This window comes from Corvus brachyrhynchos, unplaced genomic scaffold (assembly GCF_000691975.1).
Source record: "Corvus brachyrhynchos isolate BGI_N302 unplaced genomic scaffold, ASM69197v1 scaffold413, whole genome shotgun sequence".
In the NCBI taxonomy this organism is placed as follows: domain Eukaryota; kingdom Metazoa; phylum Chordata; class Aves; order Passeriformes; family Corvidae; genus Corvus; species Corvus brachyrhynchos.
The window spans coordinates 147,952-172,045 of NW_008237240.1; the positions used below are offsets into that span (position 1 = coordinate 147,952).

At 42.1% G+C, this 24,094-nt stretch overlaps 2 protein-coding genes across 2 annotated transcripts; both read right to left on the reverse strand.

Annotated features, from left to right (window-relative positions):
- Positions 1–2,704: 2,704 nt before the first annotated feature.
- On the reverse strand, positions 2,705–15,787 carry LOC108445647 (flocculation protein FLO11-like). The gene is made up of 12 exons (XM_017730177.1): positions 14,877–15,787; positions 12,815–13,066; positions 12,334–12,446; positions 11,804–12,023; positions 11,486–11,638; positions 11,075–11,182; positions 10,071–10,313; positions 8,362–8,445; positions 7,645–7,757; positions 5,371–5,569; positions 4,741–4,878; positions 2,705–4,504 (listed from the first exon to the last, which is right to left on the reverse strand). Exons 1-12 carry the CDS (start codon positions 15,520–15,522, stop codon positions 4,473–4,475), a joined length of 2,301 nt encoding a protein of 766 aa, XP_017585666.1. The 5' UTR covers positions 15,523–15,787; the 3' UTR covers positions 2,705–4,472.
- A 9-nt stretch (positions 15,788–15,796) lies between these two features.
- Positions 15,797–19,114, reverse strand: LOC108445645 (mucin-5AC-like; the record flags this gene model as incomplete). The annotated part of the gene is made up of 2 exons (XM_017730172.1): positions 19,018–19,114; positions 15,797–17,205 (listed from the first exon to the last, which is right to left on the reverse strand). Coding segments are annotated over exons 1-2 (1,458 nt in total), but the record flags the coding sequence as incomplete, so codon positions are not given.
- Between the last annotated feature and the right edge of the window lie 4,980 nt (positions 19,115–24,094).

Genomic DNA, 24,094 nt, shown 5'->3' on the forward strand with positions numbered 1-24,094 from the left:
GGAGCGCTATCTGGTGGCTCCAGCTGCACAGTGCAGGACTTTCTGACCCCACACCTTCCTGGATGGAGAGTTTTCCATGTCTAATCAAGGTGTTGGCAAGATTTATGGAGGCTCAGATGTAGTGTTATATTCATTCAGCCTCACATTTAAAAATAATTTCAAAGAAAAAAAGGTTTGCTTATGAAGCTGGAAGCTGAGAAGAAGGAATAATAGGCAGTGAAGTGGCTTTGAAGTCAGCCCACACACATGCATCCCCTTTTCTAATTAATCCATTAAATACTTTTTGGTTGACTGTGCACATCTGCTGTGGGACCCCACAGCTGTGCTGACTGTGCAACAACTCACCCAAACCGGGAGAGCCCTGAAGTGCAGAAAAAGAAGCTGAACTTGTCTTCTGTGAGTCAAATGGTGGTATAGGAAATGCCTCAAACACCTGACAGGACCAAGCCATCCTAAAATCATTTTGAGTCGTTTCTAATCCTGCCTAACCTGTGTTGTGTTGCTGCCAGTACAGGATTGTGGTGGGCTTAGAACAGGGCGTGTACAACACCAGCAACAACAGCTTCTATTTTCCTGAATTAAAACATCAATTATTGCTACAGTTTCTAGCCCAATTTCACATATATTTGACCATGCAAAGTTCAGGTGTCCCCCACATCAAGACAACTGGAGAGAGATGTGACCTACAGCACAAAAAGAACTTCATTTCCTCAGGGCAGACTTTTAACTGGGGCCATGTGACAGCAAAGTGGATGTGAGCTGGACAGATCCCAGTTTTTCACTGCAAGCTTTCTGACCAGAAGTTGCACACAGCCCTACATTTTTTGACTCTTTGGAAACTGAGTCCTTAAAAGAACCAGTTAACTCTGGAAACAAATGGCTGATTGGTGTGCTTATACACCAAAAATGTTTAAATCCTACTCCTTTTCAGCAGCAGCACAGCCTGCATCTGCTCAGAAAGGAGAAACTGGGTTTGCAGCAGGCAGCTACACCAGCTTGATGCATTTGATGGCAGCTAAACAGGGATGTTATTGATTTGGGTCCCCAGAATGTGATGTCATTGGACAGCTCAGCTCCCATAAAAGTGTCCAAAATTGTTGGATTACCAACAGTAATATTTCTATTCCTGGATTTTTTCCACATTAGTACACTTGGAAGCTGATGCCAGCAGGTTTTTTATTACCAAGTCAATGATGAGGACTAACCACAGCCAGTGGTAGAGCCCTGCAATATCCTGTGCAGGGAATGTGGGCCTGGGGAGGGGGCTGGCTGATGTCTCAGCAGCTCGTGCCCATTTCCTGGCACCAGCTGCCTGACCCAAATCCCACAGTTCCTTTTTCCAGGCCATGCTGAGGGCACCCATGCACTCCTTAGGCTATAGGTCAACATGTACTTAGGATGACCTGAAGTCCGACAGCATTTTCTTGCTGTTTGAGAAGAGGAAAGCAAGCAGCTAAGTTTGGGGAAGGCACATTGCTATGTTATTTGTGACTCTGACCCCTCTTGTTGCTGATTTGTGTAACTTGAGTGTCTCTAGACCCTTTAGTCTCCCACTCCAGTCTTTATTCCAGCACATGGCAGAGCCAGCTCCCTGCAGAGGGAACTTCTGCTCCTGTATTCAACCCCAGTTCCTTCTGTTCCTTTGGCACCTGGCTTGTCACAGGCTGGGGGACAGCAGGGCAGACATGGCATTCCCAGTGTTTCCCAGGCCTGTTTTGTTAAGACTGAGATCATGTCCTATTGCTTTCTCCTTCCTTTCCAGGTGTTGTTCCATCACAAATCTCCAATGACTAGGGCACTAAGGGAAATCCCTAGCATAGCCTAAATAATCCCAATTAGATAGGAGATGGCAAGTGCACAACCAAGGCTTGGCTTTATCCAGTCTTAAACTGCCTGTGCCCTTGGGAATGCATTCAACAGCTGTGTGTGGTTCTGGCTCCAGAGCACCACGATTTTCTCATACTCATGAAGCAAAAGCTTTTGGTTATTGACAGAAGCTGGAATAATAAACTGTGGAAAGGTGCAATTGTTAAAAAAAATCAGCTGAAGACTTGGGTCTCATCTCCTCAGTTCCAATAGGAACAGAACACTGTTTCCTAAGACCTTGGCCTTGATCACAGCGTGCATGGAGGGATTGGTAGGTAGCTCAAGTTTTTCTGGATCGTAGTGTCAGTCAGTTCCAGGGGGAAAAAAGTGAGTTTGATACAGGCAAAATGCCCTTTCTCAGTCACAGACATCCTGACACACAAAAATGGAGGAATTGCTTAAATCCCACTGATATCAAGATTCAGAGTGGGATAACTAGATACTTTTGAGTGTCTTATCCTCAGCCATATATTTCTCTGTCCCACTTGCTGCCTCTCTCTGAGAAGGGAATATGCATGAGGAGCCCATCAATGCTGTTTGGAAGGGAGGAAGGGATCCTCTGTGGAAAGGGCAGATCTGGCTTCTCTTGCTCTCATTTTCAGGGAGTTGGCAGAGTCTAGACTCCACACTGTGGTGGTAGGGGGGATTTTTAATGAAGTAGAAGGTAAAAAAACTAGATTCAGTAGATCTTCTCTCTTGTTTAATCTAGCTCAAAGACATCATCCTCTGTTTAATCATACCAAGGTTAGCTCTGTTGTGGACTGCACTGGCCACCCTCCCCCCCACAGGTAGAAGAGGCTCCAATTTACATGACAAAACAAGAACAGCAGATTCCTTCAGAATGCACAATTGTAAAAATAAAGATTTTATTTGGAAAGCATCTTTGAGAAAATAGTTTAAAATACCACTTTTTTTTTTTTCCAGGTATGTTAAGTACATTTTGCATGAACAATCCCAGGATTCTATAGTACAAGCCTGCTGTACATGGTCTTTATTTAACACTATTTACAAGGACATCAGAAAGCTTTACTGGCAATGAGGATTTGCTATTCAAAGTAGATCCCTCAAAGAACAAATAAAAGAGTATTAACATAAGCAAGAGCACTCATTTGTATTTTCAACAGAGCTCCCTGGGGAACTTGTATTGACTGGCAGAATACATTGTTGAGTGACTACTCAGTGAATGGAACACCAGAGCTAGCTATATTTAAAAGCCACATAATATATGTTTACCAAATACTAATCACGCTCTCTTTCCATCAGTGAGGTGGCCGTGACTCCCCACCTCAGACCTAAGCAGGACAGACAAATTGACACTACATGGAAGCAAAGGGAGAGCAAGGCATGCAAGACCCTGTTTCATAGGTCCCTGCTACTAAAATTAATACTCCAGACAGGGTCCTTGGCAGGGAGCTGTGCTATAGCACAGGGAAGGAGGGATAAAAAGAATGAACACTGGCTGCACATGGAGCAGAGCAGAGCTGCTTGTGCACCACCACTCTGCTGAGCTCCCACCCTGTGCTGCAGTTCTGGCACCATCTTACTCTAACCTGTGCCAAATAACCATAACATAATCCCCAAAACCCAGGGCTGCTCAGGGGGCATGAGCCAGGGCCTCAACATCACGGGGTACTCAGTGTCTCAACAGGAACTCCGAGTGTAGGCAGACTGACAAAATACACAGATACAGGGAGAGCTGGTTTGAAATGAAACCCATAAATCCTGCTGCAAGTATGTACAGCAGTAAACTGCCCTTTGTCACCTGTTCAGCACATTCCAAGCAGGAAAAACTACACCCTAGGAGAAACAGACTGCAACTTCACCAGGACTGCAGCTAAGAGTGGTGGGAAAAGGTAAAGGTCGTTTGTTCTAATTGCTTAAGATATCTAAAGCAAGGTCTACTCCAATGCCACAGGAGCTGCTTCTACTGGACTCTACTTTAGAATTACCAAGGGCAGGACAAAATTGCACTATATGGCACGTCCTTGCTCAGCCAACCATTTTTAACAGGCAAAAACAGGTGAGAAAAATACTTCTGGCTCAAATTAACCTATTGTTTCCCTTCCCCCATCCCATAATACATTAAGGCTATGCTGTGAAGCCACATCTGTGTTTAGCATGCTATGCTTTTGACCTATAAGCAGTTATTTCTTCATAGCCCAACAATTAAAGGAAACTCCAAATTCAGAAGCCTCCAAATCATATTTCTGGTCCACTGGACTTCTATAGCTAGCCCACATAACTGAGATGTATCCCATTTTTCTCCAAGCTCCTAACCAAGATGTATATGCTAGAACACTAGTTATCCTGGGCCCATTCTGCAGTCACAGGAGAGAAAGAGGCATCTTTATTTGGTGCTAAAAGTCTCAGGGGAGGTGAATCACCCTTGGCCAAGTACACAAAGCCCAACAGGATGACTCTGGGCTCAGCTGGGCATTCAGGTGACCTGACACAGCTACCAGGCTCAGCCACCCTGTTTTCAGTGTCACCTAAATACAAGACAGTATTGAGTAGTTTGGATCGTGTCTCTCTTAGATTTCCAGTGTTAGGAGGCATTGCAGTACCTATAGGGGATAGGCTGAAGAGAAGTTTCTCTGTTTCTCACTCTACCACGTGTACAATGTGAAAAATTCCATACCTGTTTAAAGGAAGATCCATTAGGTGTTGTTAGAAGCTGAGGAGTTTGATGATGAACATTGTGAAGGAGAGGGTAGAACTATCCCAAGTTAATATAAACAATTAACATTGAATTTTAAGACAAATATATTAATCTTCTGCCTTACCCAAAATACTTAAGTGAAACTGATGGCTTGTCCTACAAGTGCTTGTAGACAAACATTCCCATGAGTCCTGAGGGTTCAACCAAGTATTTACCTGATCTTCTCCTCACATAGATGTAAAACAGTATTGCCAAGAGAATCAGCACTAATGCAACTCCAAGTAAAACTCCAAGGACAATCACTGCTACTCTCCAGGAGGAATAGTTGTCAGTTGATGGCTGAACAGACAGAGCTGAAAATTCAAAACACATTTTAGAAATGTTAGCTCGAAACAGTAAAAAGTGGGTGTAAGAAATCCTGGAGCCCTAAGTGACAGCTGTGTTTTACTGCTTGGCAGCTTTGAAACTTTTGAATAATATTGAAAATGTTTTTGTATGTAGTGAAGATTTGTTAACTAGAAATCTTTTCTGAGGGTTCTTGTGATCTCTTGGTGACACCCATAACAGCTGCTCTGAGGATTTTCTTGATGGAATCTGAGAGTCTTTAGATCCTCTAGTGTGAAGAGGACCCATCCTTTGAATCTGGAATTGGGTATACGCAATCACTCTTTAAAATAGATCCATAATCTGTATGAAATCACTATGTGTTCAGTGAATGTTTAAGTAGGTTACTTGAACTATTTGAACTTCTTAAAAGAAAGAAGTTAATTTATCATCTTAAAAGCAGTAGATCTGACCCTTTAGTCCCCACACCATTACAGAGAAGCTGTTTCAGTATCACTTACGTTGCACTATTACTTTAGTTTGGTTCCCAAACTCGTTCCTTATAATTTTAGTCAGGCTGGTCCATATAAAATAAACATCCACAGGCTCTTCTTTTGGCAACAGGGAGAGAAAATCAACAACCACACTGCCAGGTCTGAACCCAAGCACGACGATATCGAAGCGGTCATTGTTCAGTTCAGCGCGCATGTCTCTAACAACCTGTGCAAGGTGAAATTGATATTTATTCCTCTTCTCACTCAGCTGAGGCAGAGCAAGAATGCACACATCCTGCACACATCAGGATATTAATTTTCTTCACTTACTATTCTACCAAGGTAATTGGTTTGAAACAACAAATAAAAAACTTATTGAAAGAGGATTCCGGAGCAACGCATTGTCTGTGGTTGAAAATGTGAAATCTAAGTTTGACTTCCAAAGCTCCAATCTGTTTAGCTAGTTATCAATGAATAATGCATTAAAACAAGTTGTCCTCCTCCGCAAACCCATATGGGACCCCGACTGTACGAAACTTGGAATCCACAAAGAGCACCCAATATTTCTAAAGTTATGTTCAGTGTCCCCTAACTTTTTTTAACATGTGCAACTAAACTTCAAGCATGGTCCTTGAACTACCAGCACACACTAACTGCACAGAACTTGATGTTAGAGGTCTAAAACTTTTTTTTGCCACCAGATTTTCAAAGTCATGATGCTAGAGAATACCTATGCAAAGAGAGACAGGGGTGTGATTTGCCTCTCAATCATTCTGGCATAAGCCGAGTGTAATCCCATGACACCAATCAAAATCAAATCAATTGCACTGATATCTCCAAAAGTAGAGTCTTGCTTAGTGCTTCCATAAGGATATAGAGCAAGAACAAGCAGTCCCCTTTTTTAGATAAGACTGGTTGATATGTTTTTGTCAGGACTGTTCTTTTCAGAAAATTAAGTGTTTGATTCAACCCACTAAGAGAAGTTATCTTCTCACTGTGGATAAATATGGTATTTTACCTGAAAAGTCTGAAAGATTGCTATTTTTCATAGATGATAACAGACCTTGTTCTGAGTCACTGCTCAGTTTTCTGCCTCCATCTTTTCTGTGAGATATATCCCCATGTCAGACTTTACATCACATTAAGTTCTTTGGCCAGAGACTTCAAAAATGCTTTTCTTTTCCTCACCTTGATGAGCAGTCTGGATAGGAAACCTGACTTATGCAGGTAAAACTGTAAAATTTCAAAGCTAGTACTACAAAGTGGTAGTACTGTGGAATATAAAAGAAGTAGTTCAACATTCAGATTGAAAAAATAAATCCAGTACATAAATTGTCTATATTTCCAATCATTTTAGTACAGCCTCTCTTTGATTTTGTCATTTTTTGAAGAAAAGGTGACACTTTGCACGAGGTAAAAGCTTCTTAAAAGCCAGTAAAGGGATTCCTGTTGCATTCAGTCAGGTTGGATGAAACCTTCTAAATTTACTAAAGTAAATTTTTTATCCATGAAGTGGAGACGTTAGCAGTCATAAGACAAGGTTACCTCCGAGTTGGCGTGGTGAGAACAAATTAATTACTGCTTTTGAAATCTGTGGTTTCTTAGCTAAAGGGTATGATCATCACACTAAAAATAGCTGTGTTAGTTATTTAAAGCAGTCTACCCCAATCTCCCAGTAATTTTACCTTTCCAACAGACTTATATACATCAGGATTCCTGAGAGGTGTTGAAATTATTAGTGCTTTTCTTGAACATGCTGTTAAAGAAGTGCCAGACTGCTGCTGCTTCTGCCTGTCAGCTTTGCTAGCTCAAAGCTTCCACTTTCTCTCCTCATTTTCCCCCTGAGATGACCCCCTTGATACTTTGTCCAGTCCTGCAGCCACTTCCATGAAGTGAATTGCCAATGATCTGGACTCACAGTACACACTTGCAAAGTTTTCATGTTTCCAAGTCTGTGTTGAAATGCTGTTTTTGAGGAATATTCTTTTTTTGCCTCCACAGGCATCAGTTTAGCGAAGTGGGAGAAAGTAAGCAGAACAGGATGTTCCTTGAACTTACAAAAATAGAATTTTAAAGTGCCTTTCACTACATAACTTATATTTGAGGATGGCTTAGGGAATATAACCCTCCTCATTGAACAACAAACTGTCTGTCCTTGGCAGATTTTGTGCTCCCTATACTGTCTTTTCTTTTTCACCTGTCCCAGTCTTGATTTAACAATGAATGTAGGAGTCTGAGGCTGCTAATCACAAGCCTTTCTGTGGTTCATTCAAGTTGACAAAGAAGATTGCATCAACTTACATCTGTTGTGATCTTTCCAGACAATGTTTTGTAGTGTTCACTCTCAGAGTTGTAAAGTGTATTATTAAATATCTGGCTTTTTAAAACAACGCTGCAGGCAAATGCTTGGTTTTCTAGAAAAAAATTAAAAAAGAAGAAACAATGAGATGGTTCCCAGGATGTCACTCCATAATTGGTCTTTGGACTTTGTTATCTCATGTATTTATAATAAGAATTGATAAAACCAGAAACTAATCAAATAATGATAATAGAGTGTGTCATATGTGTCTAATGCCCTGGCTTTGGAACCTTCAGAGCTGAATCTCTCTAAGTTTGTCAGCCATCACAATGCTCACAACTTGCTCACCATTCCTGTATTATTCAGGGTGCATCCCACTCCACTAATTCAACAGCCACTCTCCCATTGATTCCAGCAGGAGCAACATCAGTCTGTTAGAATCTGCAAGGCTCTGAGTGTGTTTAAATCCTCCCGAGTAGGTGGATGAGCCCTGAGCCAAAAGAAGAAGGCTTTACATAGAAAAGTCCAGACTAAAATAGAGCTGGAAGCTGACACTGAAGTTTGATGGAGGCAGCTTCTTCACCAAAGCAGTGTGAACTTCAGATGCTGTGTGAACTGACATCATAAAGCAGATGGCAAAATACTCATGGAAGATACTATATTGTGAAATAATACCCCGTAGTTATGGATAAACAAATGTTAAGGTTCTATAAACTTACTGGAGCATGCCGTGCCTTTTAACTCAGAGCAGCCAGTACTTTCTGCTAAACAAAACTCAGTCATTTCGAAACAGGAAGCAGAATCTGTAAAATAAATTTAAAAGTCAAGATAATCACTTCTGTGCATGCATTATTGCTGCTAATAAGAAAATTATGGAATAAGTGGAAGTCTTTAATTATGGCCAAGGAGTCACCTAAGCAGAAGTTCCTTTGGCCCAGTGAGAACTTAGAATTGCAAGTTATAAAATTGGAGCATATCAAAAGAGAGGCAGGTGGTGGGTGGGTAGTTGGTATGTGAGAACTCACTGAAGTAGCATTGAGAACTCTGATTTCTTATGAGAGCTAAAGATATAGGTTGTGCTGCTACATGCTCGTACAACTCAGGTAAGATAGATGGAGCTTTCAGAAGTAAAAGTCACCTGCAATTTCTTTTGGAAAAAATATGCATCCTGGAGTCTCAAAACCTCAGTATGCTTGCCTGGACTGGCTAATCTGAATTATTTATAATGGGTCAAAACCCATTAAAGGGTGGTATAGCAGGTTTTATGTGGCTATATCTCCAGTTCTCCTCATAGAATTGAACATAATCTTTAACTTCACATGAAATATGGATGACTTGGTCTTTACTGCTCTTTTTAATTAGATTACAAACACTTTTCTGGTAGGGCAGATGGCTCCAGGTTACAAAAGGAAACCTTTTTTTTTTTTTTTTTTAAATAGAGAAACTAATAAATGAAAGCCAGTGGACTGAAGAATTAAAAGATTTCAATGGAAATTATGATGAGAATTCCTTGGCTTTGTGGTCCTAAAGACTAAGACAGAGGATAAGTCCATTAGAAGGAACCCCCACAGTCAACTGCCAGAATAATTGCCCTAGAAGGGTTTTGAGAATAATCAGACAATCCACTAGAGAACTCAAGAAAGAATTGCAAATGTTTTAGAGGTCAAGAAATGCTGGAAGAAAGTTACAATTGCCAAAAGTCAAGTTAGATCTTTTAAGTTATATAAAAAGAAATCGTGAACACTTTCTCAGCCACTGGGAAAGAACGATAAAGTGCAGCACAGTTTTATGAAACGTGGATCAGGCCAAAATAACCCAGTGGTTTCCTTTGACAGGCTGATTTTTGATCTCTTCCAATGATAGAAAAGCAGTATTATACTGTGCCAAGTGGCAATTCTTTTAGTGGAAAAAGTTTTGTCTAAATGAATTGGCTAAGGGGGAGATGCCAATGGGGAGCTTTAAAGGAGAAACTTTGCTGTAGAGGGATATTATGTGTCATGTCCCTTGAGAATCAGTTTTAGTACAGACACACAATTAAACAATTTGTTTTAATGTCTGTAACCTAGGATGAAATTAAAAAGGTAACAATGACAATTAAGGACTGCTTGCAACCACAAGAGCACGTAGAACCTAAACTTCACACTACCAGAATATTTTCTGGTAAATTTACAACCAAAATATCCTGACTTCTGTACAGAATTATCTGGCTCAATAATAAAACATGATCAGAAACTTTACAGAGTGAGTTCTTACTCTTGCAAACTCTTCTTTAATCCACACAGTCCTATCCAAGTAAGGGGATGAGTCAAATAAATAAAAATGACTTGCAGGAATAAGAGTCTGTGAGATCCAATCCAGATCATATTGCAACAAGACTCTGTGAGTTTATAGTAATTGAAAAGAAATGCCAGGGTGATGGAGGAGGTACCTGTTTGGACAGTGACTGAAGTCTGATTCTTCTCAGCACAAGATGACACTGCCACAGAAATGATGTACACATGGCCAGGAAGCAGGTGCTTAAACACAGCTTTTGTCTCTTCTGTAGTTGTTTTGTGTATTTCCTGGCTTCCATCCCTGACAGAGATGTTGTAAAGGCTGCCTTTGCTGCCACTGGTCCAGCTGAGTTGTATTTCTTCTGCAGTGACGTTCTGAACTTCGACGGACACTGGCACTGCAAAGTGAGAAAGTTTCATACAGCTAAGAGCAGTTCATTTCACTTCTGCAATTCTACACATTTAATACTGAAGAAAAAATACAAATGAAAGCAATATAAACTCTTGTGTCTTTTGTTGGAGCTGATTTCAGTTTTTCACCTCATTCTCCCACCAGAGCAGAGGTGAACCCTTTGCTCTATAGACAGAAACCATACATTAATGGTTTGGAGCCATTTGTTTGATGGCTCCAAAACACAAATGGGTGACATTCTACTTGCTTCTAGCCTTTCTAATTGCAGGCAAGGTGTGGTAAATGGTCAGAATTGTACAATGTTGCTTTAAGACAATGGAGAATTGATGTGGCTGGTTGAGAAAAACATGAGCATTCTGAGGTGGACTGAGATTTGACTCATCCTGATATCCTCAGGAGGATGTATTATTAAAATACCACCAGGAAATCCTAAATTCAGAGCAGTAGAGAGGCATTTATTAAATGTGCTTCATAATAGGGTTAAGAAAAATCACCTATCACAGTGGTTTATGCCTGCAGGCAGGCACCCAGTGAACATTTACTGGGTCCAGGAGAGCTTTACCAAGGTGTAGAAACTGCCTCGATTGATATTTACATAATTATGTATTTCCAGTGATTTTATCAGTCTTTCCTTTCTGAAATTATGCTGAGGGATTTTACCTCACAGCTGATATGACCAATGAAGAAGAATATTGTGTCTGATTGGATAATTTTCATTCTACTATTCAGTATCAAATATTTACTTACTGCAAGGTGCTGACGTAAATGTGGTAGTGAAAATTGAATTAGATGTAGATCCTGTAAATCCAGTTGTCTTGGTGGTGTTGGTGTCTGGAGGGACTGGAGTTGTCTGTTCTGTGAAACAGAAATTTGGAGGCAGTGAGTAGAATTTATTTGAAAGTTCACCAAGTTTATGCTTTTTATTTTTGTAAACAACTTTCAAAAAACAAGCCCAGGAAACATTCTTCTATTGTTTGCTGAAATATTTAACTGTGGTACCACATGACATCAAATCCCTCCAAGCCCAGTGTACATAATCATAATTAGATATTACCTAAAGAGGGCCAGGGGAGGGAAAAGACCGAACATGCAAATTTTTTAAGATTCAGCTTGGGCTTGGGTTTGGATTGGGTTTTTAAACTTATATAAAGCAATTACGTGAAGGTAGATCCTGCTGACAAACTCTCCCTGGAACCTGGGGACTCTTATCAGTGAATCCTTTGTTGCATCCACAGGAGTAAGTGGCTCCTTCAGCAGTGCAGGTTGCATTTTGGCCACAGTCATTTAAACCTGGCTGACAGCTATTCCTTGCTACAGTGGAGTTAAACAAAACAGGAGGAGAACAAAGATTTAAGTCAGTATTGGAAAAAGAGATAAACCAAATACCATTTGCCTTTCCCAACCAAATCCCATTTCACTGGATGTTACCATCAGTGAAAAACACACTTGAATTCACAGGGATGAACAAATTCATACCTTCTACAACAGTCTTTCTAAGATCAACATCAAATTCTGTACTGCTGTTAAGGGCCTCTGTAAAAGCATTTGAAACCTCTGGTTTTGTTATATTTTGTTCAACATCCAACACAATGTCAAAGAGCACAATCACACTTCCTTCCGTGATGCTGTTAATTACAATACGCATTTTTGTTCCATTTTTTAATTCTTGTAGCTTCTGTGGCAGATGTTTTGTTATCTGCAAAGTAAAAGGTTTAAGTTATTATCTTTTTTTTTCTTTAATATATAGCAACATGCTGGCCATAATTCAATTAAAAGCCACTCTCATAACAGGGGAATATGTATAACTTCCAGACAGAATTTCCTTTAAATCAGGGCCTCAGAGGACAGCAACATAAATGAAAAGTAAGCACTTCTTCATTTCTAACCATCACACAATCTTTCCCACCCACATTTAAGCTATTCATATCCAGATCCTCATGATTATTTACACTAGGAACAGCTCAGCAGAAAATAAAATTTTAGTTTAGAATTTCTAAGCAAAGTACCTCCGTAATGAACTTATTTTCAAACTCCATAAATTCTCTACTTGATTTGTTCTGATATGCAGGCTTGAAATCTTCACTGGTAATCCTGGTGGTTCCACTGTAGACTTCAGCAGCTGTGGAGATATGAAAGATAGAATAACCAGAAAAAACGAAGTTATTGTTTAAAAATTATATTTCAGCTAAGTAAGGCTTGGGAAATAAAGTGTATGGAGCTGGGAGAGGCTAGAACATTGAACTGCTGTGCTTCTAGCTCAGTAAAGCTTTGAATTTGGCAGGAGGACTAGCGGGGCTCTGGACCTTAGCCCCATGAAAATTTGCAGGCTGTCTTTAAATTTCTGAAAGTTTGGCCTCCTTTTGCTTACTCATTTCAGTATATGGCTTATTCATGTCCAGGTAGGTGCTCAGTGTAAAAGGGCTTCATGTTCAGGCCATGAATGTGTTAGTTTGCTAACAGAAAAAGAAAAAATTCCAGAGGAAATACCTGTCTGAACTGTCAAGGAGGTGCTGACATTCTTAGAGCAAGTTGAAACATCCACGGATATTTGGTATTGATAACCAGAAAGCAGATTTTCAAATACAGTACTTGTTCCATTTAGGATTTTCTTCATGTCTCCCGATTTTCCCAGCAGTCGCACTGTGTAAGGACTGTCTCCTGTGCCACCTTGAGGCTCCCAGCTGAACTGTATCATTGTACTGGTCACTTCCTGCAGCTGGATGGACAAAGTGATAGGAGCTGAAAAGCAAAAAGGAAATTCTTGTGAAACATGTAGTTACAGTCTGTGTCTTTAAGGAATAAAGTATTAATGAAAAACTGACTGCCTAATTAAGTCTCTGCAATGTTTTTTAAAGATATGCAACATAGAACCATATCAGTGAGTCACAGAAGAGGTTGGAAGGAACATTAAAAATCATCCAGTTCCAACCCTTGCCATGGGAGGTACACCTTCAGGTTGCTCAGAGCCTCATCCTACCTGGCCTTGATCACTTCCAGAGATGGGGCATCCACAGCCTCTCTGGGCAACCTGTGCCAGGGCCTCCCCACCCTCACAGGGAAGAACTTCTTCCTATATCTAATCTAAACTTTCTCTCTTTCATTTTAAAGCCATTCCCCTTTGTCCTGTCACTACATGTCCTTGTACAAAGTCCCCCTTGTAGGTCCTCTCTAGGTACTGGAAGGGGTTCTAAGGTCTCCCCAGAGCCTTTTCCAGGCTGAACAACACCAACTTTCAGCCTGTCTCCACTGCAGAGGTGAAAGCACCTTTGTGACCTCCTCTGGACCTCCTCCAGCAGCTCCACATCCTTCTCATGTTGGGGACCCCAGGGCTGGAGGCAGCTCTCCAGGTGGGGCCTCACCTGAGTGGGGCAGAGAGGCAGAATGCCCCCTTCCCTGCTGACCACGGTGCTTTTGGCTTTCTGGGCTGTGAGGGCACATGGCCAAGTGATGCCCCTTCTCACCCACCAACACCCCCAAGTGTTTCTCCTCAGAGCTGCTCTCAGTCCATTCGTGCCCAGCCTGTGTTTGTGCTTGGCACTGCCCTGATCCATGTGCAGGACCGTGCACTTGGCCTCGTTGGACTCCATGAGGTTCACACAGGGCCGCCTCTGAAGCCTGTCCAGGTCCCTCTGGATGCCATCCCTTCCCTCCAGAATGCCAACTGCACCACACAGTGTGGTGCCATCAGCCAATTTGCTGAGGGCACCCTCAATCCCGCTGTCCATGTCACCCACAAAGACATTAAACAGCGCCGGTCCCAGTAGTGACCCCTGAGGAACCACTCGTCACCAGGCTGTCCTTGGCCATTGAGCCATTGTCAAAGACCAAGTTGCACCTTATTGTGCATGGGCACATCTCCTACTGCATTCCATGAACACTGTGACTCCAGATCAGGGAAAGGATTAATCCCTTGGACTTGTAGATCTTGAAGAATACTATTATGCACTAAAAATGGAAGTCATGCTGCCTTTTTTTTTTGGGTGCAGAGTACAAAAAGACTGCATTCTCCTCTTTTCCATCTTTGCTTTACCTTTTTATCCATTAAAAAATGATGAAAGATTCATTACTGCATATTCTTTGAATATGGGCAGACAGCCCTTTGGCAAAAACTTAAATATACGCTAGAAAATAATTAGTATTGAAACAAATAAGAATCGAGTTAGCAAAAATAAATTCAACCCGATTGTCCCAATGAAGGAACTGCCTCTACTATTTCATAAAAGGAAATTTCAAGACTTAAATAAAAATCAATTAAACTTTCCACTGGCATAACTTGGCCTATGCAGCATAACTACATAGCATTTTGCCCCTGTGGCACTGCCTAAGACAAGGTGTGTCATTTCAAAAAGAACTGCAGACAGGAGCTGCAGCTTTTGAGAAAAGTATGTAGATGCAGGGATTCATATTCCTAGATTAAATTCCCAGCTTAAAAAAGACATTGTAAAAAGCTCAAATTCCAACCAAATATAACAATAATAAAAGAAAATTATACTCAACTCTTCCAAACATAGAGCAAAATAAATTTAGTATAACGTGTTAAAATACTCACAGCAAGCTCCAGTGAAAGAAGGATTAACAGATGTTGATACACTGTGGTTTGTTGTGGATGGGCTTCCCAAGGTCGTGGAAGAGAGGGAATGGGAGGTCTTGGCAGTGGGCTCAGCTGTTGTTCTGTTCCCCTGGTTCATGGTGGAACTTTCCCCTTCTCCAGGAGGAGTCATGGCACTGCTGCCTCCAGGGGCTGTGGTTATGGAAGACAAAGGGCTCCCCATGGGAGATGAAGTGGCCGTCACCTCCACTGTGGTGTGTCCCTGTGTGAGGAGCGTGGAGGTGTGTCGAGGTGCCGGTGTCTCTGTGCTGCTGCTCAGCGTGGGTGAATGGATGGACTCAGTGATACCTGAGGCAGGAGAGGTGATGGGGGCAGCAGCCACTGGATTAGTGCTGGCTGTGCTGAGAGCAGGGCTGGGTGTCACCTCCTCTGCTGTCACAGCACCTGACTCCACGCCTGTAACACCAGCACTGGAGAACACGAGTGCTGTGGGTGGGTGGGATGAGGCAGCCAAGGGGGTCTCAGTGGTGCCACTGGTGCTGCTTTGCTGTGGGCTGGGAGTCACAGCTGAGGAGCCCTCAGAAGGGGTGCCAGAGGTGGAAGCCACTGGGTTGGTGCGGGGTGTGCTGGGCGCTGGGCTGCTCATGATGGGCTCTGCTGTCACGGTATCCGACTCAATGCCTGTAATGCCAGCAGGGGAGGACACAGAGGAGAACACCAGTGCTGTGGGTGGGTGGGATGTGGCGGCCAAGGGCGTCTCAGTGGTGCCACTGGTGCTGCTTTGCTGGGGGCTGGGAGTCACAGCTGAGGAGCCCTCGGGAGAAGAGGAGGAGGAGGAGGAGTGGCTCGTCACTGCTGAGCTGAGAGGCAGGGAGGAAGCAGTGCCACTCTCTGTGCCCAGGCTGGAGGGGGCGGGGAGTCACGGCTGAGGAGCCCTCGGGAGAAGAGGAGGAGGAGGAGGAGTGGCTCGTCACTGCTGAGCTGAGAGGCAGGGAGGAAGCAGTGCCACTCTCTGTGCCCAGGCTGGGGGCAGTGGTGCCAGGCCCTGCTGTTGGGAGCGCTGGGCTCACTGCACCACTCCCAGGCGATGTCCTGAGTGAGCTCCCTTCCCATGCTGGTGTGGTGAGTGTAGTGTCCGTCCTCCCTTCTTCACTCACCGTCCTCATCGTGGAAGGGGACACCAGGGATGTGGCTGGGAGGGAATGGGAGGTCTGGACATTGGGGTCAGTTGTCGTTCCGCTCCCCTGATTCATGGTGGAACTTCCCCCTTCTCCAGGAGGAATCGTGGCACTGCTGCCTACAGGGGCTGTGTTCACAGAAGGTAAGGGGCTCCCCATGGGAGATGAAGTGGCCGTCACCTCCACCATGGCTTGTCCATGTGTGAGGGGTGTGGAGGTGAGCTCAGCTGTCCATGTCTCTGTGCTTCTGCCCAGCGTGGATGAAAGCCTGTCCTCGATGGTACCTGAGGCAGGAGAGGTGCTGGAGGTAGAAGCCACAGGCCTGGGGGTAGTTGGTCCCTGTGTCATGGTGGGCTCTGCTGTCACAGCAGAGCCAGCACTGGAGGACAGAGAGGAGAACACCAGTGCTGTGGGTGGGTGGGATGTGTTGGCCAAGAACCTCTCAGTGGTGCCACTGGTGCTGCTTTGCTGTGGGCTGGGAGTCACAGCTGAGGAGCCCTCAGAAGGGGTGCCAGAGGTGGAAGCCACTGGGTTGGTGCTGGGTGTGCTGGGAGCTGGGCTGCTCATGATGGGCTCTGCTGTCACGGTATCCGACTCAATGCCTGTAATGCCAGCAGGGGAGGACACAGAGGAGAACACCAGTGCTGTGGGTGGGTGGGATGTGGCGGCCAAGGGCGTCTCAGTGGTGCCACTGGTGCTGCTTTGCTGGGGGCTGGGAGTCACAGCTGAGGAGCCCTCGGGAGAAGAGGAGGAGGAGGAGGAGTGGCTCGTCACTGCTGAGCTGAGAGGCAGGGAGGAAGCAGTGCCACTCTCTGTGCCCAGGCTGGGGGCAGTGGTGCCAGGCCCTGCTGTAAGTGCTGGGCTCCTGGCAGACATCCCTGATGAGCCCTCCTTCTGTGCTGGTGTCATGGGTGTAGTGTTCATCCTCTCATCTCCACCCACCATCCTCATCGTGAGGGGAGACTGCGAGCTTGTGCCCAGGAGGGAATAGGTTGTCTGAGTGTTGGGCTCTGCCATAGAGGCATCTGAGCTGTTTGCATCTGGGCCAGTTCTCTGTTCTCTGTTGTCTGTGCTCCTCAAGACATTTATGTGGCTCTCAGGGGTGGTAGTCGTTGTGTCTCTTCCCTCTAATGCCATTCCAATCCTGGTACCTGTCAGAATTTCAGAAATGTGGATTATGGATTGCTGCCCTGTAATTCTGTGAAGTACTTTAATCGTCTACCAAGTGTAACTTGGTTCTTGTGTGAAACATTCACTTAATGTTCTCATCTTCATTGTTTTTCCTTTCCTTCCTCATTTCCAGTTTCACACTTTTGTAGCTATTCCTTAACTACCATTGAATCTCTGATACTTCCTTTTTCATTTGCATAAATTTGAGCAGATCTTACTGATTTCCTGGTGATACTTCTTTTCTGTATAAATGTAGAGATTTACCTTTCTATTCCTAGTCTACATATTTTTTCAACTTTTTATGTTCTTTTCTTCTTGTAAATATTATTTCATTTACAGTTAGGAAAGGGTTTAGTTGTGAACTCAGCAGTGTTAGGTTTAAGGTTGGACTACATCATCCTAAAGGTCTTTTCCGTCCTAAATGATTCTATGATCCTATGATTGCTCTAAACTAAAATTCCTAGAGAATTAACAGGAAAATTAAAGATTAACAGAATGCATTTTTCAGCATAATTTTCTCCTTACCTGTTTGCATATATTTAATTGTTTCAGTTTCTTTATTTAGCAAGGCATTTATTCCTTTCCTAATTACTTTCTGTCAAGCAGGAGAGAACAATTTTTCTGGGCATATCTTTCTGTTGATATTCTAAATCATAATAATCGTGGGCGAAAATTCATTGCCTTCCATGTTTACCTCTATTTCTAACTACAAATAAATTGTAACTCCTGTACAAGTTCCAAAGTGTGAAGGTGACAACATTTCTAACACTCCCAAAGTTTCTTTAAAAGGAAAATCAAACCCATTTTCCATTGTGATTAAATAGTCAGGCTAATTTGGGCTTATTTAATTTACTTGATCAGGTAATTCAACTTTGATTTTGAGAAGTGGCTTTGTACCTGCTAAAAACACAGACATATGCTTCTGTCTTATGTCAGTTTTACTCCTTAACAACTCTAAATTATTATCCTGGATCTTTGGGTTTTACTGTAGGAAATTTAGACGATTCTCAGACAGGGTGTACTGGAGTAGCTCTATCAAATTCTTAAGAACCACATTTATTAACTACTTTTGACTCTACTCATCTGTAAAATGAAGGTGGTATTTTCATATCGTTTGGTGTCTACATAAAAACTTGTAATGTAACAATACATATTTTGCAAAATTTTTCTCACACACTGATATCTTTTTTCTTCCAAAGACAGCTTAAATTTTAAGACCCTGTACTTGTATCTCTCAGCTTTTTAACAGCAGGTATTGATCAGTCAAGAAACTTGTGTTCATCTGCACTGAACAGCATGAAACCAGACATTAAGAATAAAATAAAGCAGCCCTCTGAATTTCTACATGTTGTTTTAAAAAACTCTTGAGGTGCAGTGAGAACACAGCACAATCAATACAACCTAATCCATGGGTTTTATGTGTTTTTTCCTAAACAGTCTTTCAGAGGAGAAAAATTGGCAAAATGCATCATTCATAACTAAGCTTAGGGGTAAAAAAAGTCATATAATTTGGTCTGACACTGCATATTTAATCTTTTAGATGAGTTTTCTAAACACTTTGCTCTCATTCTTTTACCTACTTACAGCTTTATATCCCTACTAAAATACCTGCTGAAATCCTATGCATTCAGGATAAATGAAGAAAAAACCCAGAACCCTGTAAATATTTCATGTTATTGGATTTTATATTTATTTTTAGCAGCCCCCCTGCCCTGATTACAATTTCCAATGTTTCTCAAGGACATCCTCTAAACGTATAGCAACGGTGAATAACCAAATAAATTTTTACTTACAGAGAAAAACAGAGAGGATGAAATGCCAGAGGTAATTCCCAGTGCCCATGTTGAGTCTTCTCCTCCTCGCAGTGCTCCTCCCGTGCGTGAGAGTAACATTTTGAATGGAACACTTTGCTAATTTAAACAGGGGCGAGGCTGCAAGTGTTACGTCCCAGCCCCTGCAAGTCCCTCCTGCACACTGGGAGCGCAGCCAATGCAATGAAAATCTCACACCTGACCCGTCCCCTAATAAATTCCAAAGTTTTCTGGTGGAGCATGCTTGCTTTTCTTTAATGGAGCAAGGTCTGAGTGTGATCCAAAGGTGAGGCAAAGACAGGAAGAATTTAGTGAGCAGTGCAACACATCTGAACACCCTTTTATTCAGGGTATTCAATAAGTGAAATATTTTAACAACCTTGGGTCTGGGCAATGCGTGACTAAGATGCAGAACTGAGGAGCCTTGGGTCAAAAACCTTGCCCTTATCAGTAGATACACTTTTTTTTCCTCCTTATTTTCCTGTATTATTAATTATTTAGGAGCAAATGTTTAAGTATTCAGTCCTAACTTGCATTTTTATTGTATTGGAACAACAAATTGCTAGAAATGCCCCAAACAGATGCCAGTCATTGGTTCTGCAATACTGTAAAGATACTGGAGTGGTTGTAAACCTCCATTATTTCACCTCTTTGAAGCACGTGGAAAATACTGGGTGACCAGGCCTGTCATTTTTAGCTGAGTTTATCCCCATTTTCTATAGCAGGTAAACTCCTCCTAACTATAGGCAGCTGCCATGAACAGTCCCTGCTGGTCACCAAATTTGGGTCACAACTTTAACTCAGTGATGTCAAACCTGCCTCTGTGTGCCTGGGGCTCATCAATGACTTCAACTTACATTTTGTCATATTTTTTCATACCCTGCCCTGCCTAAGGCTTATACTGGTAAAAGTCTTCATTAACTCATTTTCAGTGAGGTTTTTTTTTCCAGTCATACTGTGTGAGAGGAATGTTGTCTGGAGTAGGGCAGGATGGAGTGGAGTGGGGCAGAGTAAAGCCTGAAGAAAGAAGATCATTATTTACCTAATTCTTTTTCAATTTTTTTATAGATCTGCAAGACCTGGCCCATTTATAACTACATAAATTCCAGATTTTGCTTCAGCAGTTGTTCTGTAAAATTTGTTTCATTTCAGTTTTACTCTGACAGGGAAGTAAGACAAAGAAAAATATTCCTTGAAATGAACTTAAGGGTATTGTTATTTGGTGTGAGGCAGCAATTTCAGCTTTGTGCCTTGTTTGATGTAGAAACTCCTGATGCAGTCAGATCTTTTCTTAGCAATCACTTGTTTACAGATCTAACTGGAATTCTTAAAGAATAACCACAAGCTATTTCTTCTCGCATAAATAATTGGAAATCATGTTTTCCTTCTACTTAGGAGGCCAGTGTCTTCAGAGTTTTCTGTCTTGGACTGCCATAAGACCAAAACCAGTTTCTAATTCATACTCAGCTGGGAATTGTGGTGGTATAATTCCACATACCAGAGTAGTTTTTGACCCTAAACCCCTTCCCTGACCTCTGCAGGTCCTACTCACGTGCAAATAACCTTTGATGCTCTTGCAAACTATGGAGGACAGGGTGGGATATGCCACTCCCTACTTTCTTAACCAGGATTTTCTATGAAATGACAGCCATGGAAAATTGTCTGCAAGGTCTATTAAGTCAAATTTTTAGTATCTTAGAAGCACCACTGGTTTTTAATGTGCAATGACACTTAACTTGTGTAAAGGGAGAAGTCTCTTAGGAAGCAAAAGAAGAAATCAAGTTTAAATTTAGCAGTATAAACCCATTTTTACTAACATACAGCAAATGACATATAGCATTAGAAAAAACCCCAAATTCTTCTTTTTTTTTTCAGGAAATAGATACAGCAGAGGGGCTGGATGTTGCATTGGAGCCTGTCACCAGGGCTGAGGTTCAGATAAGCTCCTCTGTTAAGCAGCCTCAATTCTACAGTTTTTCCTCTTTCACCTTGACAATGCCCCAAAACCAAACTAACTTTTAATTCAGCTTGTCATATACTTCACAGTAAAACTTGCTTTCTGGTAAACACAGAACAAGTTTTGCCACATGCCTTACAGCTAGGAAACGTCCCAGTATGAAACTGGTGACCCTTCTCAAATATTTTAAGTGCCTTGTGACTCACCTCACCAATCTATAAACTCAAGATTTAAGTGATCACTTACTTCTTACATTTATTTTTGAAAGATGCTGAGGAAACTCGGATTTCACCTGGAGTTAGAAGGTGAAGGTACACAAGGAAATAACCAGATTAAATGACATAAAGTTCACTTGCAAAAACCTTGGCATTCTTTTGGGAGGATCAAAGACTCAGGACTTTAAAAAAAAACCCCTCTTTAGATACTAATTTCCATCTGCTTAAGAATACATTTTTAAAAGCCTCTGTTTAACTTCCTGAAACAAACCAAAAAAAAAAAAAAAGATTAAGCTAAAAGAAATACAGAGGTCAGGTGAATTGGTGAAGGCAGTATCTTTTATTAAATCAAAGAATACAATGTGGAGAAAAACAAAACTCTTCTGGCCTTCTAAGCCGCTCTGCCAACTTGAATCAGAAGCATCAAATGTTGGGGAGATAAGCTAGTGACAGCTGAAAAATAAACAACCCATTCTGAGGTACTCAGTTTTCTTATTTTCCCTCCTGCCAGCCATCCCCAAACACTTCCAGATTCTCACTTGTCCTTTTGTAAGTCAGAGATGGAATTTCTTGGAAAAATCACAGTTTGGGGGAAGAGAATAATGCTGGTTTTAACTTCTTTTATCATGCTGTAGTACCAAACTTCAATATCCAAGAACTTCCAAAAGTGTGTCAGTGTTGTCAGTGAGGATGCTCATTGTTCTGTGGACGCTGGGAGTGAAAGAAAAAGGGGTTTTTAGGTAGGAACTGTATTTCCCATGTGTGTAAGGGTGTCTGTAAATTCACACAACTGTCATTGGTAAAAATCAAAATGTGTTTCATCTCAGAATAACCCAAAAGGGTTCTGTAACCAACCTGGTCCCATAAAGAAATGCTGGTGAATGAAACAGCCTCACTTAGAAGCAGGATGTACCTGCACTGTCACAAAGTGTGGTCACAATATGGATTTCAGACACTCAAACCCTCCTGCCTTCTAAAATTGCTCAAGATTATTGTTGTTGTTGTTATTTTCTCTATTTTCATTACTATTATTAGTAGTACTACTATTATTGTTGTCATAATTTTAATACTAGCTGTGAGTCAGTGACATTTCCAGCTGCCAATCTGCATTATTTACAACCACACTTGTGTAAGTAGTGCCCTACCACTGAATTTTCCCTTCAGTTCCTCATTGTGTGATCCTGATTTCAGAGGGCTCAGCCCCCCTGAGCAATGGACAGCTGCATTATTCAGCAGAAATCACTGGGTTTGTTTCTGTATCAGCCTATTATATAGTAACTCAGGACTGTCTCTTAGGTTTTTATTTTATGTTTGCTCTCTCATCAATCATATTAAATAATATTATATATAAATAAATAAATAAATAATCAAAATAAATCAAAAGAAATCACAAGATTATCCCTTGTCCAAAACTGCTTCCAGAAGAGCTACCTTTTGTAATTTCAGTGCCAGAGAGAATGTGGGGTTTTTTCCCAACAACTCTCCTATTTTCAACCAATTCATGCATTTCTAATTTGGTATGATTTCAAACAGCACAGATATGATAAATCCCAGAAGCCCCGAAACATACAAAGTGTTTGGCTTTAAATGTGCACTCAAAACTTATTGGTCATGAGGGTTTAAAATGTTTCAGAGGAAACAAAAGTATTTCTGATTCAAATTTAATCAGATATAGGGAAATCAGATGGTATTAGCACTGGGTGTTCAAAGAGTATAAATTTTCTTGACTGGAGACCTAAACAGCACATCATGTTCCAGCAGTGTCCCTGCTCCCATATCATCCATACTGAAGATCTGGTTAAAAGAAGATCCAAAGCTCAGCCCAACCAGGCTAGAAAAGTCATTATTTTTTCATGGGGGGGGGGACGGGGGGAGGGGGGAAGGAGAAATAAAAAGGAAAGAAACAAGGTCCAAAGGTATCTCTATTTGCCTCCTAGATTTAGTGAACTGGAAGTTCATGTCGAGAAACCTTTTGATGTGTTGTATTGCTCGAAAATTTGGAGAGAAGAACAGGGAATGCTGAAGACAGGAGCTTAAAGATTTAAATACGTTTAAATCTTCGATGTGTCATCAAACAAGAAGCTCCAGGCTGGCACAGTGGGTTTCCTAGAAACCATTGCTGTTTACAGTTGGCAAAGCATAGTTCCCTTTGTGGAGGACTGATGAGGCATGGTGCTGAGCCACAAAGGTGATGAGCGGGCTCTAACGAGCTCTGATTAAACAAAACCCACATTTTCCTTCCCAGCCTTGCACTGGATTATCCTGAAAAGAGCAAATGGAAGAGGAATCAAGTACAAAATACCAGGACAAACAGAACAGGTAAAGAATCAGAGATGCAGCTGAAATAAATCAATGCCCACAGGTCACAGTCTAGCTTGGAATCCCTGAGGCTTCCAAACAAGCATCTCATGGATTTGTAAGAATGCTCTGGAAATAAGGGTAGCAAAAATAGGGAGAAGCTTTCTGTGCAGGAGAGGAGTTTGGAAGAGGGGAGGTGTGTTCAGCATTTGGGCAGGGCACCAAACCAAAAGCACAACATCATCAGAGGATGTTGCTACCTCACCCAGCAGCACTGCACAGAGAGATAACTCAGGTAAGAGCAGCCAAGGTGGCCCTAGAACCAGAATAGAAATTACCCTGGTAATCCTGATCTATACTAATTACACCATGCTGTTTCTGTGACTTCATTAGCCACTTTTCTTTACTTTTGTATTGGGTTGACCCTGAGTTGATGGACAGTCTTTAAGACCAATTACGCTTCTCACAATTTACATATTTAAACCGCACAGAAAGGCGGGACTGCCCCTTTTTGTCGGAGGTGGCCTGCTGGAAGGTGGGGGGCTCCGAGCCCCCCGGCCCCGCCGGGCCGGGCCGGGGCCACTGCCCC